The sequence below is a fragment of the Rattus rattus genome, chromosome 8 (genome assembly GCF_011064425.1).
Source record: "Rattus rattus isolate New Zealand chromosome 8, Rrattus_CSIRO_v1, whole genome shotgun sequence".
Classification (NCBI taxonomy): domain Eukaryota; kingdom Metazoa; phylum Chordata; class Mammalia; order Rodentia; family Muridae; genus Rattus; species Rattus rattus.
This window is the reverse complement of record NC_046161.1, coordinates 51,011,495-51,024,890: the sequence shown is the minus strand read 5'-3', so window position 1 is coordinate 51,024,890 and position 13,396 is coordinate 51,011,495. Positions and strand designations below refer to the sequence as shown.

At 41.8% G+C, this 13,396-nt stretch overlaps 1 protein-coding gene across 6 annotated transcripts in view; it reads right to left on the bottom strand.

Annotated features, from left to right (window-relative positions):
• Positions 1-13,396, bottom strand: part of Sin3a (SIN3 transcription regulator family member A) — a 54,625-nt gene that overhangs the window by 16,554 nt on the left and 24,675 nt on the right. For all 6 annotated transcript variants that reach the window (XM_032909907.1, XM_032909909.1, XM_032909904.1 and 3 more), the window contains 8 exons: positions 12,760-12,849; positions 10,031-10,149; positions 9,253-9,463; positions 8,287-8,403; positions 6,294-6,532; positions 4,958-5,141; positions 3,292-3,865; positions 573-742 (listed from right to left, as the gene is read on the bottom strand). In XM_032909907.1, coding sequence (XP_032765798.1) covers positions 573-742; positions 3,292-3,865; positions 4,958-5,141; positions 6,294-6,532; positions 8,287-8,403; positions 9,253-9,463; positions 10,031-10,149; positions 12,760-12,849 — 1,704 coding nt within the window. The remainder of the gene's footprint in view (positions 1-572; positions 743-3,291; positions 3,866-4,957; positions 5,142-6,293; positions 6,533-8,286; positions 8,404-9,252; positions 9,464-10,030; positions 10,150-12,759; positions 12,850-13,396) is intronic.

The window sequence follows — 13,396 nt, the reverse complement described above, 5'->3', positions numbered from 1 at the left end:
AGGAACACCAGACTCATAAAGTAAACAAAATGTACAGAGTTCAGGAAATAAAGGAAACAAAATTCAGAAAGCTCCTGAAACTTAAAATCCACCCCCCATCCCCATCCCCACAGGGGCTGGCATAGAATGTAGCTGAGGATGAACTTGAATTTCTGATCCTCTTATAAAAGCAGAAATAATTCTGGGGAAAACACATTCTCCCATAGGTCAAGCTGCCCTTTGGCTGTGCAGGAGCTTCAAGGATTCAGACTTTGTGTATGGTGGGCTTTTCAAGGATGCACTGACTCTGGGTTGGTCATGTTCCTTACGTGACCCCAATACATATAATGATTCACTAAGACTCGGCTAGAACCATTGCTTTGGTCTGCCGTCAGTGCATCAAAGGGGTAAAGAGATGTTTGTTATTGTCTCCGACTTCATGTTAACTTGGTGGTTTCCACTTCACTGCTTTATAAACACTGATACATGGTTAAACTGCTTTCCCTTTTCCCATACAAGTCTTGCTTTTCTTTGTCACTTTTAGCTCAGAACACTTTCCCTCGACAGCCCTGGCCTCCGACACACCCTCTCACCTGTCTGACGATGCTCTGGATTAATTTGTCCATAGTAAAGGCAATGTAGGCATGGATGGTGAACATTTCTCTCAGTGAATCTTCATATTGTGATGAGTCTATGTTGCCATCAAGCAGGCTCCGCACCATGTCCAGGAAAGCTGGGTAATAATCTTCTACATCCACATCCACTACAGGAAAGATCAGACAGGTAAGACCTTGTCTGCTAAGACAAGCTCAAGGACAGGGAAAGCAGAATCCCACAGCTGGCCTATATACCATCTGAAGGACAAAACACCAGATATGCAAAACATGTTCAACTCAACCCACTTCAGAGACGACATCTGATAGGAGGCCAAATATAAATCACCAGCACTGTCCACTAACAGTGACTCTGCAACGTCTAACAGAGGCTTCTAGAACAGACTGACTATGCCAAAGACACTTTGAGCACTGCTGAGTTCTATGCCCAAGAGCAAAATATCCTACCTAAGAGGGTCCTTCAAGTTGCTGGCTCCTTCACCTACACAAAACCATTTCACAAACGGGACACTTGCTCATAAATTGACTTCAATGAAGAATAAAGAATAGAGGAGAGAAGACAGGCACAGGTGGACACTACTACACCTGGAACTCTTGGCTACAGAAGTGATTTGAATTAACCCATCTATGAACAATAGACTAATCTGAATGTATCACAGTTCCTTTGTTTAAGATAGATTTGCAACACTGTACTCCACTAATTACATTACATGATTTTTATTTGCTGCACATGAAGCACTTCCACCGGTAGTTGGAGTGAATCTTATTAGTAAAAGGACAGAGCCACTAGGAAGGAATGGTGTTTTCTGAGCTAACTGAAATCGTACCCATTGATGCAGAGTTCAAAACTACCTCAACTTCAAAGGGAGGTTACTAAGGCTAGGGATTGCTGAGCCAGCTTAGACTATAAAACAAGTTCTGGGATAGTGACCATTTTATAGCAGGAGACCCACTCTAAATACCAAAAAATTTCATTTCTAAGTCTGGAAACCAAAACAGTAGAATAAGGAGGCTACTGGGGCTTGGCTTTATTTTCTTGATCTCCTTTTTTGACTAAAGTATGCTCATCATAGAAATATTTAGAGCCATAAAATTCTACTTGTGGGGCAGGGGAGATAGTTCAGTGGATAGGAGCACTTGCTATCTAAGTACAGGGCCCCAGCCTGTACTTAGCACGTTAAAGCCTGGCGGCTGCTACCTATAACCTTGGCACTGTGGAGGTCGGCAGAAAGAGGAGGGCCATTAGGGTCTACTCACCAGCAACCTAGCGCTGGGTTCAGTAGGATCCTGTCTCAAGGAGAAAGGCATATAATACCAGCAGACCCTCCGTGCCTTCTGCTAGCCTCCCTGCGCATAAGGCACGAGCACCCCACACAAACACAAATTCTCATTTGTGTGGCTTTTTGCATATCGGTTGCACTTTGACAAAAATTTGATCAAAAATGTCAATTACAAAAGGAACATTTATTGATCACTGTAAATGGAGTGGGTCTTATAAGTAGGTAAAAACGAACAGTCACTGTTTAAAGCAAGCTACTGGTTTGAGCTGTGTCACAGTACGTCACTTTGTCTAAGCCATGAAGCAGGAGCTAGCCTTTTAAATACACAAGGATGGAGAAGTCTGAACCACAGAGTTGTAGCCACAAACTATGACTGCACGAAGCTGGCACTGCCACTCAAGAACAAGCTGCTTCAGTGTAGTCCAGGTTAAGACAGTGATCAAGCCTACATCTGTATGTCATTGCTACTTGATTCTTTCAAGCTAGGACTAATACAGATAAAGGCTTTTCAGATAGACTCCTGGTGCCATTAGTTCAACAGATAAGAAACCAAGGTTATACACAGTACTCCTGCAACAGCTATTTACTACTTAGTGAGGAGCAAAAAGCGAAGTGTCTGGCTCACAGGTTAAGTACCAAACTTCAGAATGAAGCCATTATCTACAAGGAGGGAGCATAACACAGCACAGAGCACAAGATGGCTCACTTAATGAGCCCTTGAGCTTTCCTTTCCTTGAACCCTGTCTATCCCTTTGCCTTGCTTCAAACCATTGTGAGTCCCAAGTTCTCTTCAGAAATGTCAGGAATGAACCATGAAGCCTATTAAGAAGAAGCTAATACACATCTGAGAAGATTCTGCATTTGTCATAAACATAACAAGGAATTTCTATGTTGTTATGAAAGAGAATGAACTATGACATTTCTTTTTTTTTTTTTTTTTTGTTTTGTTTTTTTTTGGTTCTTTTTTTTTTTGGAGCTGGGGACCGAACCCAGGGCCTTGCGCTCGCTAGGCAAGCGCTCTGCCACTGAGCTAAATCCCCAACCCCCGAACTATGACATTTCTTTCTCATCTGAACATTGCTCATTAACCTAGCCAATGAATCCCACATCCCTCATGTGTCCACAGTGCTAACTAAGCACCTCGTGTGACCATAAACTGGATACCATACAAGGTGTCATGTTTGCATCTTCCTTAAGCCCTCAAGCAACCCCATAAAGTGACAATTACTGCCTCCATTTTATTGGTTTATTCATGGGTTCTTAGGTTTAAGGAAGGTCACACAACCAGTTAAGTTGCAGAGGTAAGATATGAACCCTAGTTTCAATCTAAGGCCTAAGTGCACATCGTGTTTAAGGCAGCCTTGAAGCCAGCCATCCAGCTCATGGGTATTATGAAAGCTGACAGTCTAAGCACTTACTAGGTTCTTTGAGACGCAGCTGTATGGCAGGACTATCACTCTTGTCTCTCTTTATGCCTAGCACCTCCCGTTCCCATTCTCTCTCTCTGTTTTCTTCTTCAATTTGCCGCTCAGCTTGGGAACAAATCCGTAGCAGCCTTAAGCAGAGAATTTGATGCAGCCGCATAAAGATATACCAATTGTTATTGACATAGAAGAGGTTGTACACTTCATCCATCCCTCTTAACTTTTGAGCTGCTGTGTTACTAAATAACAACTTGGACTTTGGGGGGCTGCCCCCAACACCATTGTGCTTCTTAGGTGCCCCTGTAGCTTCATCCACATCCATTTCTTCCTCCTCTTCTTCTTCCACATCTGAGAGATCCCCTCTCTGAGCAAACAGCAGATCAGGAATGAAATGATGCATGATTTGCTTGATTTTGTATTTGTCCTCTTTCTGAATTCCTGTTTGCCTCTTCACATGATGGATAATCAGAGCAGCAGCATCTTCTAGTATCTGTTTGTCTTCATAGGCAAGAGAGAGGTGTGGGCCAACAGGTACACCAGCATTCTCTTCTGTAGCCTGCTCTTGCCTCTGATGGGACAGACATAAAAGCATTGTGTGACATGTATATAGCAACAACAAACCTACAATACTATACCAGTAATGCCGAGTAGCGGTGGCAGATGCCTTTAAACCTAGTACTCAGGAGTCAGAGGCCAGCAGACCAATGAGTTCAGGGCCAACCTGGTGTACAGAGCAAGTTCCATAACAGGCAGGGATTCACAGAGAAACCCTGTCTCAAAACAAACAAAGACTACACTAGCAGCATATTTTATTATTAACCAAAATGCAATTTAGGCATTGTGGCACCTATCTACAGTTCCATCCATTGGGAGACTAAGCCAGGAAGAGTACAAGATTCTAGGTCAGTTTGGGCTTAGACAGAGACATTTTCAGTGACTACCTAATCTGAAATACAAGAATTAACCTTAACAATAATTTGTCTCTCTTTCAAATAATAACTATGGACAAATTGGCTTGATATAAAAGAATTAGTATCTTCTATATATTGAAGATTTAAGAGAATTACCTTTAAAATACTAGATTAGCACTTAAAATATTAGGGTAGAATTTGTCATGTAAAAGTTACAACATTGTCGAAGATAAACAAGTGTTTATAAAAGTTCACTTACTATTTTTACTCTTTAAAACTCTGGGCCACTTTTTTTTTTTTTTTTTTTTTCGGAGTTGGGGATCGAACCCCGGGCCTTGCGCTTGCTAGGCAAGCGCTCTACCCCCGAGCTAAATCCCCAACCCCCCGGGCCACTTTTTGAAAGCCTGATAGCACTTATGCTTCCTACCTCCTAAGGCAGGTCACAAAAAGCAAGATCAATTTCACATTTATCTCTCTGAGTCTTTGCTCCAAGTGCCATCTATACTCCTAGTAAATGAGCAGAGTAACAGGGTTACTACCATTGTGAGGTAGATGGGATGTTAGAAGAAGTGTGCATGGAAAGCAGAATGATAAACTGGGAAACCAGAGGAAGAACTGAGTCTAACAGTATTAGGTTTAAGATGGTAGGCTACGACACAAGAACCAGCAGCTCTCAGTTAACCGTAGGAGTCAAAGCAAGGCTGAACATGAAAAAGCAGAGCTGAGAGCTGTCCAGTCAGCCAGCTCACCTCATCATAGATGCTCTCGATCTCATTGAGTAAGCTCTTAGACCTCAAGACCTTAGTGTCATTCTGTTTGAAGTTGATGCCCTGGTGATCCAAAGACTTCAAGTAGTACTTCTCATTCTGCTCTCGCCAGACCTTGTTGAAGCCTCTCTGAGCTTCCCGCCACTCTTCCTCCTTCATCTTCAACCTAGCAGGTGAAAGGGACACATGGAACAGCACGTGGGAGCTGAGAGGGTTAAATACAGGAATGTGCCAGACTAGTTTATTTGATGACAGCTGGGTTGTCAAGACTGTTGGTGCTTCAGATAACATCTCTGATATTATCTAAAGTGGGTTTTTTTCTTAAGGGGGCTTACCTTTTCTTTTTTTCTTTTCTTTTTGATACAAGGAAAATGGATATAGACCACACTAATCCCAAATCTATAGCAATTCTGCTGACGTTACAGGTAAAGAAATCAAATTCGGTTGCCATGAATATTTGGAAAGTGAGTGGTATCATCAATGGGGTTTTTATGAGGGAGCATGAAACTTTTGAGGCAAGGCCTTACTTTGAAACTTGGATGACTTAGAATTCATGATACAGGCCAGGCAACTATCAAACTTACAGCACTCTTCCTGAGTCTGTCTCCCTAGTGTGAGGACTATAAGCATGGACCACATTTGGTTTTGGTGAGTATTCTGAAAAACTAGTTGTCCTTGACTAACGAAAGCAGCTTACTTCTTTGTCGTGACTCAGAATGTTTACCGTGCTCATGGAAATGCAAAGTATGCTAGAGAGGGCATTTGGTGAGGGAGGAGGACTGCAGGTTCATAGTCATTCTGAGCAATATAGTGGTCCTTATTCGAAACACACACACACACACACACACACACACACACACACACACACACACCCATAATGCTCCATCATATATACACATCATAATCCCTGCAGTTTGAGATATGGTAAAGCATTTGCCTATCAAGCATGTTATAAAAACGGTCCTAAGTTTGATCTCTCCACCAACAGAAACAAAACCCAACCCTGCAATGTACAGCATTCTATTGCACACTTAGCAAGTCCTCTCTCTGTATGAACTCAGGGACTTATGCATGATAGGCAAGCACTCTGCCACCGAGCTACGCCTCTAGCCCTTCAACCTCACCTGTCACCATTTGTTCCATTTGTTCCACAAAACTCCTAATGTATGTTCTACCACTCTACTCTGTCCCTACTGTTGAGCTACTGAGAAGGGAGAGAACTGGAATTCTAATTAGATAACCAGGTAAATAAACTAGAGCCCTAGTTAATGGGGCACTGAACCTATCATACAGCACACAAAAGCCGGAAGATACATACCTTTTAAGGACAATGGGAACAGCAATGGAGGGATTCTTCCTCAGGCCATCAATGATATCCGCTGCTTTGTCAGCATATATCCTCTGGAGTGCTTTTCGATGGATGACTTCAGACGTGCCTCCAAGAGTATTATCTAAGCGAAATTTGGCTTGTTCCTCAGCAGACAAGCGGGAAAGTTTTTTCTGTATTGCTTCTAGAACCCGGATTGTTGCAAGATTGGTCTCGAGAACCACATCAAGCTTAAAACAAAAGAACAACAAAAGAAGGTGGTGAGGCCTGACACCAGAACACAGCAGAGCTGAGCGAATACGGAGGGTGTCAAATTCCTCCCAATTAAGAGTTGTGGTTCCCATACAAGGTATGTAAGGTTCTCTTACCAGTAAAATATGAATAAGGACACTTACAACTATCATAAGGTTATTTTCTGGCAAAAATGTCATAATATACATAATTCATAAAAGTTTAAGACTGATATGCTACATAAACTGATTAGTCGTTCCCAACACTATCACACGGCTGACTATAGGCCTGTGGGACTGACCAAAGGGGGAACTATCATACTGACACCTTTCCTTGCACCTTTGCTCATTCTGAGACAAGGTCTTGATATGTAGATCAGACCACCCTTCAATTTGTGACAAGTTCTTCCCTCTGCCACCTAAAGGCTGCGATTGAAATATAAGACACCATATCGTCTTTATGAACTTTTCTGAAATTATATAAATCTAAAACAAGAGATGAGAGTAAAGGGTTTGGGGATATTAATGTAAAAATGCCTAAAAGATACTAAATACTGAATTACTGCTTCATGTCCAATGTAATCTCAGTGATTACCTTTTCCTTTTGAGAGAGGGTAGCATGTACCCCAAGCAGGTGACCAACTGTCTATGCAAATAAAGATGACCATGAATTCTTAAATCCTTCTGTCTTCCCTCCCAAGGGATTATAGGTACTCTAAACTGCCCTCAGCTAAAAATATGTTCTTCAGCTTGATTAAAATCTTCCCATAGAAGCCCAGAGAAGTGGCGGAGAAAAGTGCTTTAATCCCAGCACTTAGGAGGTAGAGGCAGGTGGATCTCTCAGTCCAAGGTTAGTCTGGTCTACGGAGTTCCAGGAAGCCAAAGACGCACAGAGAAACTGCTTCATAAAACTATCTGTAGAAACTAAAACTTAACTGCAAATTAGTTTGCTGTAATGACTGACCAGCCAACTAATTCTACAGAGGTGGTGGTGGTTTGAATGATAATAGTCCCAAGCACATGTTTGAATACTTAGTCCCTAGTTAGTGAAACTATCTGGGAAGGATAAAGAGGTATGGTTTTGTTGGAGGTGCATCACTAGGGTGATTCTCAAAGACTAGCGATTCTCATTGCCTGTCTCATTCTGCCTCCTAATTATAGATCAAAATGTGAACTATCAGCTGTTCCTTCCTTCCACCATCATGGACTCACCTTCTGAAACTGTAAGCCAAGTTAAACTCTTTTAGAACTTGTCTTAGTCCTGGCAACTTATCAGTGATAGAAATATAACTAGGACGGGGAAAGACAGTAACTGCCAGCCAGTGGGGACAATGTACCAGCCTTCTGAAGAAGGAGTGCAGGCAGTGTTAAACGGGTATAAAAGCTCTCCCAGCTATCTGAAGGAAGGGAACTAGTCAGTGTAATGAATATACTAAGTTAGATACATGCAAACTAAGATCCTTTCCCTTCTGGTGTGGTATTTATTAGTAACTGTCATCTGAACAATGGATATTTTGAGCCGAGTTTCAGTAGTCCCTTTGTACAACAAACAGGGGACCTGTCCCAGCTGACTCTCCCATTCTCCATCTTCCCATCCCAGCTACAACCTTTCTAATCTAAGTTTTCCAGGAATGCACTCCCACGGTCAGCTGTCTCCTCTCATTTTATTTTTTTAAAAGCTAACTCACACACAGTATTTAAACACCCCTTCCTATATCTTCCTAGTCCCCCAAACCTCAAAGGACAAAAGATACCTCAAATCGTTCATCTTCACAACGGTAAATATGTTCTTCATACTGAGTCTTCTTAGAACTAACGAAAGTGGAGTCTTCAGACCAAGAGGGGAAGGAAACCCAGGTATCATTTAAAACCTTCAGGTTAAAAAAAAAGAGAAGGCAGAAAAGCCTGTAAAAACTTATTGATAATTAAACATTCTCAATAAAAAAAATAAATCCAAAGAGGGGAAAAAACAGCTAGCATTAGTCCACGAACTTTAAATTTGGTAAATATCCTGGCGAGTTTTATATCAACTTGACACAAGCTAGAGTTATCTAAAAGGAAATTACATGAACTGGCAAAATCCTACAGAAGATTCAACAACAGAGCACTTTCCTGATTAGTAATTGCAAAGAAGGGCCTAGCCCATTGTAGGTGGTGCATTCATGGACTGGTGGTCTTAGGTTCTAAAGAAAGCAGGCTGAGCAAGCCATGAGGAGCAAGCCAGTAAGCAGCACTCTTCCACTGCCTCTGCTTCAGACCCTCCTATCTGAGTTCCTGCCCTGACTCAAATATCCTGGACTGATGAACAGTGATGAAGTTTAAGGGAAATAGTTTTCTCCCCGAGCTGCATTGTTCATGTGGTCATCACAGCAACAGTAACACTGTAATAGTGAAAGTTCTGAATACAAGTATTCTTTTGGGAAAAAAGAGAAGGTTCATGATTTCACAGTTCATATATAAATTCGTATGTAAATAAATAAAGAGGGTTCAGCACATAAGGGCACTTGCCATTAAACCAAACCAACTGAGGTTGATCCTGGGAACACATACAGTAGCAGAGGAAAAGGTACTCTGACAAGTTGTCTCTGATCTCCACAGCAGACCATGGCTTACACGCATATATTCTTATCAAATAAATGAATTAAAACTTTAAAGAGTCTGACCCTGACATGACCACCACCCTCATTGAAGAAGCTGAAGAGTCAAGACGGGCAACTCACCTCCTTACACAGAGGAGTCCGCCCTGTACACTTGGGTTGCTGGTAACTTTTCGGCAGGGCCCGGTAGCTGGAGCCCAGCCGTTTACAAGAGGCGTAGTCTATCTCCATGGCAATGCCCTCTGTGGCGCGCTCCTTTGGAAAGCTTTCCAGATGCACAGACTCCTTATAGCCCAAAAAGTTTTTAAACCAATTAAACAATTCAGGGAATTTCCTGAAGAACCAAACCAAAAGCTGGTAAGCAATGCCAGGCAGGACATAGTTATTGTGAGAAACAACATTACAATTCATCATTAGATCACAACTCCAATACCAAAGACAAATTCCAGAGACAACCGTTTCCTACCTGAGAAGCATCCCTAACCAATTAGGTTCCATTTTCCTTATAGAATGCTCTCCAACAAGATGGTAAAAGGATCAAGAATATTGCTTCGCTGTTCACATTAATTCTCAGGACGTCAAATTAAGACAAATTAAGAGCCCCAATCTCGGATCTAATGCTGATCAGACAACCAAGAGACCATAAGCACTGCACCATAGCTGGTCATCGATAGGGTCTCTTATGTAGTTAGCGTGGGCAGTTTGAAACTCACTTGCTTCTGCCTCCCTAGTGCTGGTATTAAAAGTGTGTAGCCACCACGCCCAGCTGCCTTCCTGACCTAAAAGTTAAACTACAAGGCTTAAGAAGGCCCTTCTGACACTGATACTTGTCACCTGACACACCCTTACCATTGCTGCATGGGCATAAAGTACTAGGGGACATACTCTTCACTTCACTCACCCCAGAAAAGGAGAGACTAGTTGTACAAGCTCGGCCCGAGAGATCACCTCCTGGTTAAAGATAACAAGGCAGCGAAGGAAGTTTTCATAGGCCTCTGCACTCCGGAGAGCCTTTCGAACCTTCCAGAAACAACCATAAGAAAAATAGTTATAAAAAGAAGCAGGGTCCTTGATTATTTTTCAGTAGGGTACATTTAATATTTACTAAGGAATTAATGTTATTTTGTTTAGATATGACCAAAGAAATCACCTTATAAGGAGAAAATAAAATACTGTAACCTGTCTCTAAACAATCTAAAATGGATTGGAATGCATGTGCAGCGGCTGGCAAGGCCCTGGAACTGTGGACTGAGTGTCAGCACACACAGGTCACTCTACTATTCACTTTAGTTTTGCAGGGCTTTGAGGCAATTTTTATATTCAAGCGCTGTCAAGTGTCAAACAGTAGTCTCCTACTTGGCGCCTTTGGATTAAGACGTAGAACTCTAGGCTCCTTCAATACCATGTCTGCCTGGACGATGCCATCCTTCCCACAATGATGAGAACGTACTGAACCTCTGAAACTGTAAGCCAGCCCCAACTAAATGGTTGCCGTTGTAAGAGTTGTGTTAGTCACTGTGTCTCTTCACAGCAATAAAACACTGAGACAGTAGACAATAAAGGAGGTCTAGGTTTAGCAAGTCCTAGTCTCAAAAAATAAGGTAGAGGAGACAACGCCCAACTGACTCTGGCCTCCACACATACACATGAACATGCATGTTGACATATACAGGAACAGGTAGTACAAACACACATACATACACACTCACATCCCAAACAAGGGACTGAAAGATGGTTCAATGAATAAAGCACATTCCATGCAAGTTTGAGGTCAGGGGTGGGGGTTTCCAAGGCCCACATAAAGCCAGAAGCAGGAGGGATTGATCTGCACTTCCAGCACACCTACAGTAAGATAGGAGGCAGAAACAGGAGATTCCCTGCAAGTGCCAGGGCCAGCTGCCTTGAGCAGTCAGTGGTGTTCGACAAAGAGACTGTGCCTTTCCTGTGCATATGCAAAGGCTATTTCCTATTCATAGCACTGAAAACTAACATCTTAAAAACTCAAAATCTTAAAATGTTTAACAGCTTACAGAAAAGTAAAACTACCTAACGAGGCACATGAATCTGGAGTTTTAGTTCTAAAAGACAATCATGAGCACTGTGCACCTTCATGCCCAGACTTATCAACACACCAGTCTGTATGATCAGATTATCTCCTCCTATGCTGCAGGGGGCACCACACATACCAGACTGGGAACTCACAGATGTACGATCTTTGACAGACTACACTTTCTGCACTATACGCCAGTTATTTTTAGTTATCAGCTTTTAAGCCTATGAAAAAGTAGAGAGATGGCTAACAAATCAAGTAACTCAACCAAAATGATAAAGACATACAAATTCTGTATTATCCATAACTATTTCTACTAAATTTAAATTTACATACACTTTTAGTTATGTGCATGTAACAAAAATGTGCTAAGCTGACGACGACGACGATGATGACGACGACGACAATGACAACACTATCCTTTATCGGGACAGCTCCTAGAGGCACAGAGGCAGGCAGAGCTATTACTAACGTAGCCATTAAATAATCTGTTCTCTGCAAACACCCAGAGGTACAAGATAGGGTAACGATGACCAGACCAATTTAGACTTGAGTCCTGTGAGAAGCCCACCGCTGCCTACTTCACTGTGGAAATTGCCTGCTAATCATCAACTTGACTCCAAGGACAAAATCAGATATAGACATAAAGTAAAACTCAAGTAGCATTCATGGTGGCTATCAAAAATTCACCTCTAGCTACTGCATAAAAACACCTACAGATCTTTGAAAACCTTCCAATAGAATTCTCAAACTGGGCATAGCAGTTTATGTTTACAGCCCTATTGGAAAAAAATTAATAGTAGCTAAAAGTAATTGCTGATTTTAGAGCAAACCTGAGGCAAATCTGGGCAGTTAGAAGACCCTGTCTTAAAAAAACACCACTCCATGTAGAATGTGTTGGAACAACTACATCACAGAGCAGCTAAAGCATCGAAGCTCCACGGCAAGGGAACATGCCTCATGTGCTGAAAGCCCTGGCCTTCATGACTAGTGCCACAGTAAAAGACAGCACGGGGCATGCAGACACCTGTAAGCCTCGCACTACAGAGGCAAAAGCAGGCAGAATTCTATGAATCTGAGGTCAGCCTGTTGTACACAGTAAGCCCCAGGCCAGCTAAGGTTGTATAGTGAGATCCTAACTTTTAAAGAAAAAAAGGAGAAAGAAAAAGAGACACAGACAGAGACAGAATGGATGGATGGACACATGTAGTAGCATTTAAGAGGCCAAAGAAGGATTAGAAACTATAGGCCAGGGGTTGGGGATTTAGCTCAGTGGTAGAGCGCTTGCCTAGCAAGCACAAGGCCCTGGATTCGGTCCCCAGCTCCGAAAAAAAAAAAAAAAAAAAAGAAACTATAGGCCAGCCTAGGCTAAGTAAAATGAGTTCAAAGGTGACCTGTGTTACATATAGACTCTTTCCCCAAACAAAAGTCAAAGAACTAAATTAAAAAGCAAAAGACAAAAACAAAAAAACCAACCCAACCCTATCAGTTGACACTTTTGAAACAAAACAATTGCCATTTTGTTTATGCAATTGTCATTTGTCCTTAACAATTAACATCAAATGTTACCAAATACTTACCTTATCAAAAAATAACGATTCAGTCCCAACACCATGCTTGCTGGCATCTGCCATCGAAGACTCCTTTAGACTAATCAGTTTGGGTTTTTTCTAGAATTAAAAAAAAAAAAAAAAAAAAAAAAAAAAAAAACCACAATATAAATTTAAGTTTGACTTTATTAAAATGGTTCTCCAAATCTATTCTCTTCTGTGAACAATGCTTAAAATGGATGTCCTTCCCCCTTTTGTGCTGGCTTTAAACTCATGATTTTTCTGCCTCTTCTCCCTTCAGAAAATCCTATGGGCATTTGCCACTATAGCCGAAGCTTGGCCTGGGAAATTCAAAGGTAAGTTGAAGGACTATCAGAGTCATTTTCTACTTTGAATTTCTACTTTGTGGTTCTGATCAGCTGAGGCTAAAGAGCTGGCCATAATTAAGAGACCAGTACTACTACTTACGGTGAAACCTTTGTGTTACCGACACAACTAATGCTGGTCAGCTGGAGCTGAGAAATTAGTGGTGATTGATTAAGAAGAGACCAGCAACACTGAGGTGACATCTTCTGGGAAGTGTTTCCTCAGGACCACCACAGAGAAGCTGCTAGAATGAAGTAAAACTTTTATTTTTGCTAGAGGCACCAAGTTTGGTCTCCTGGGG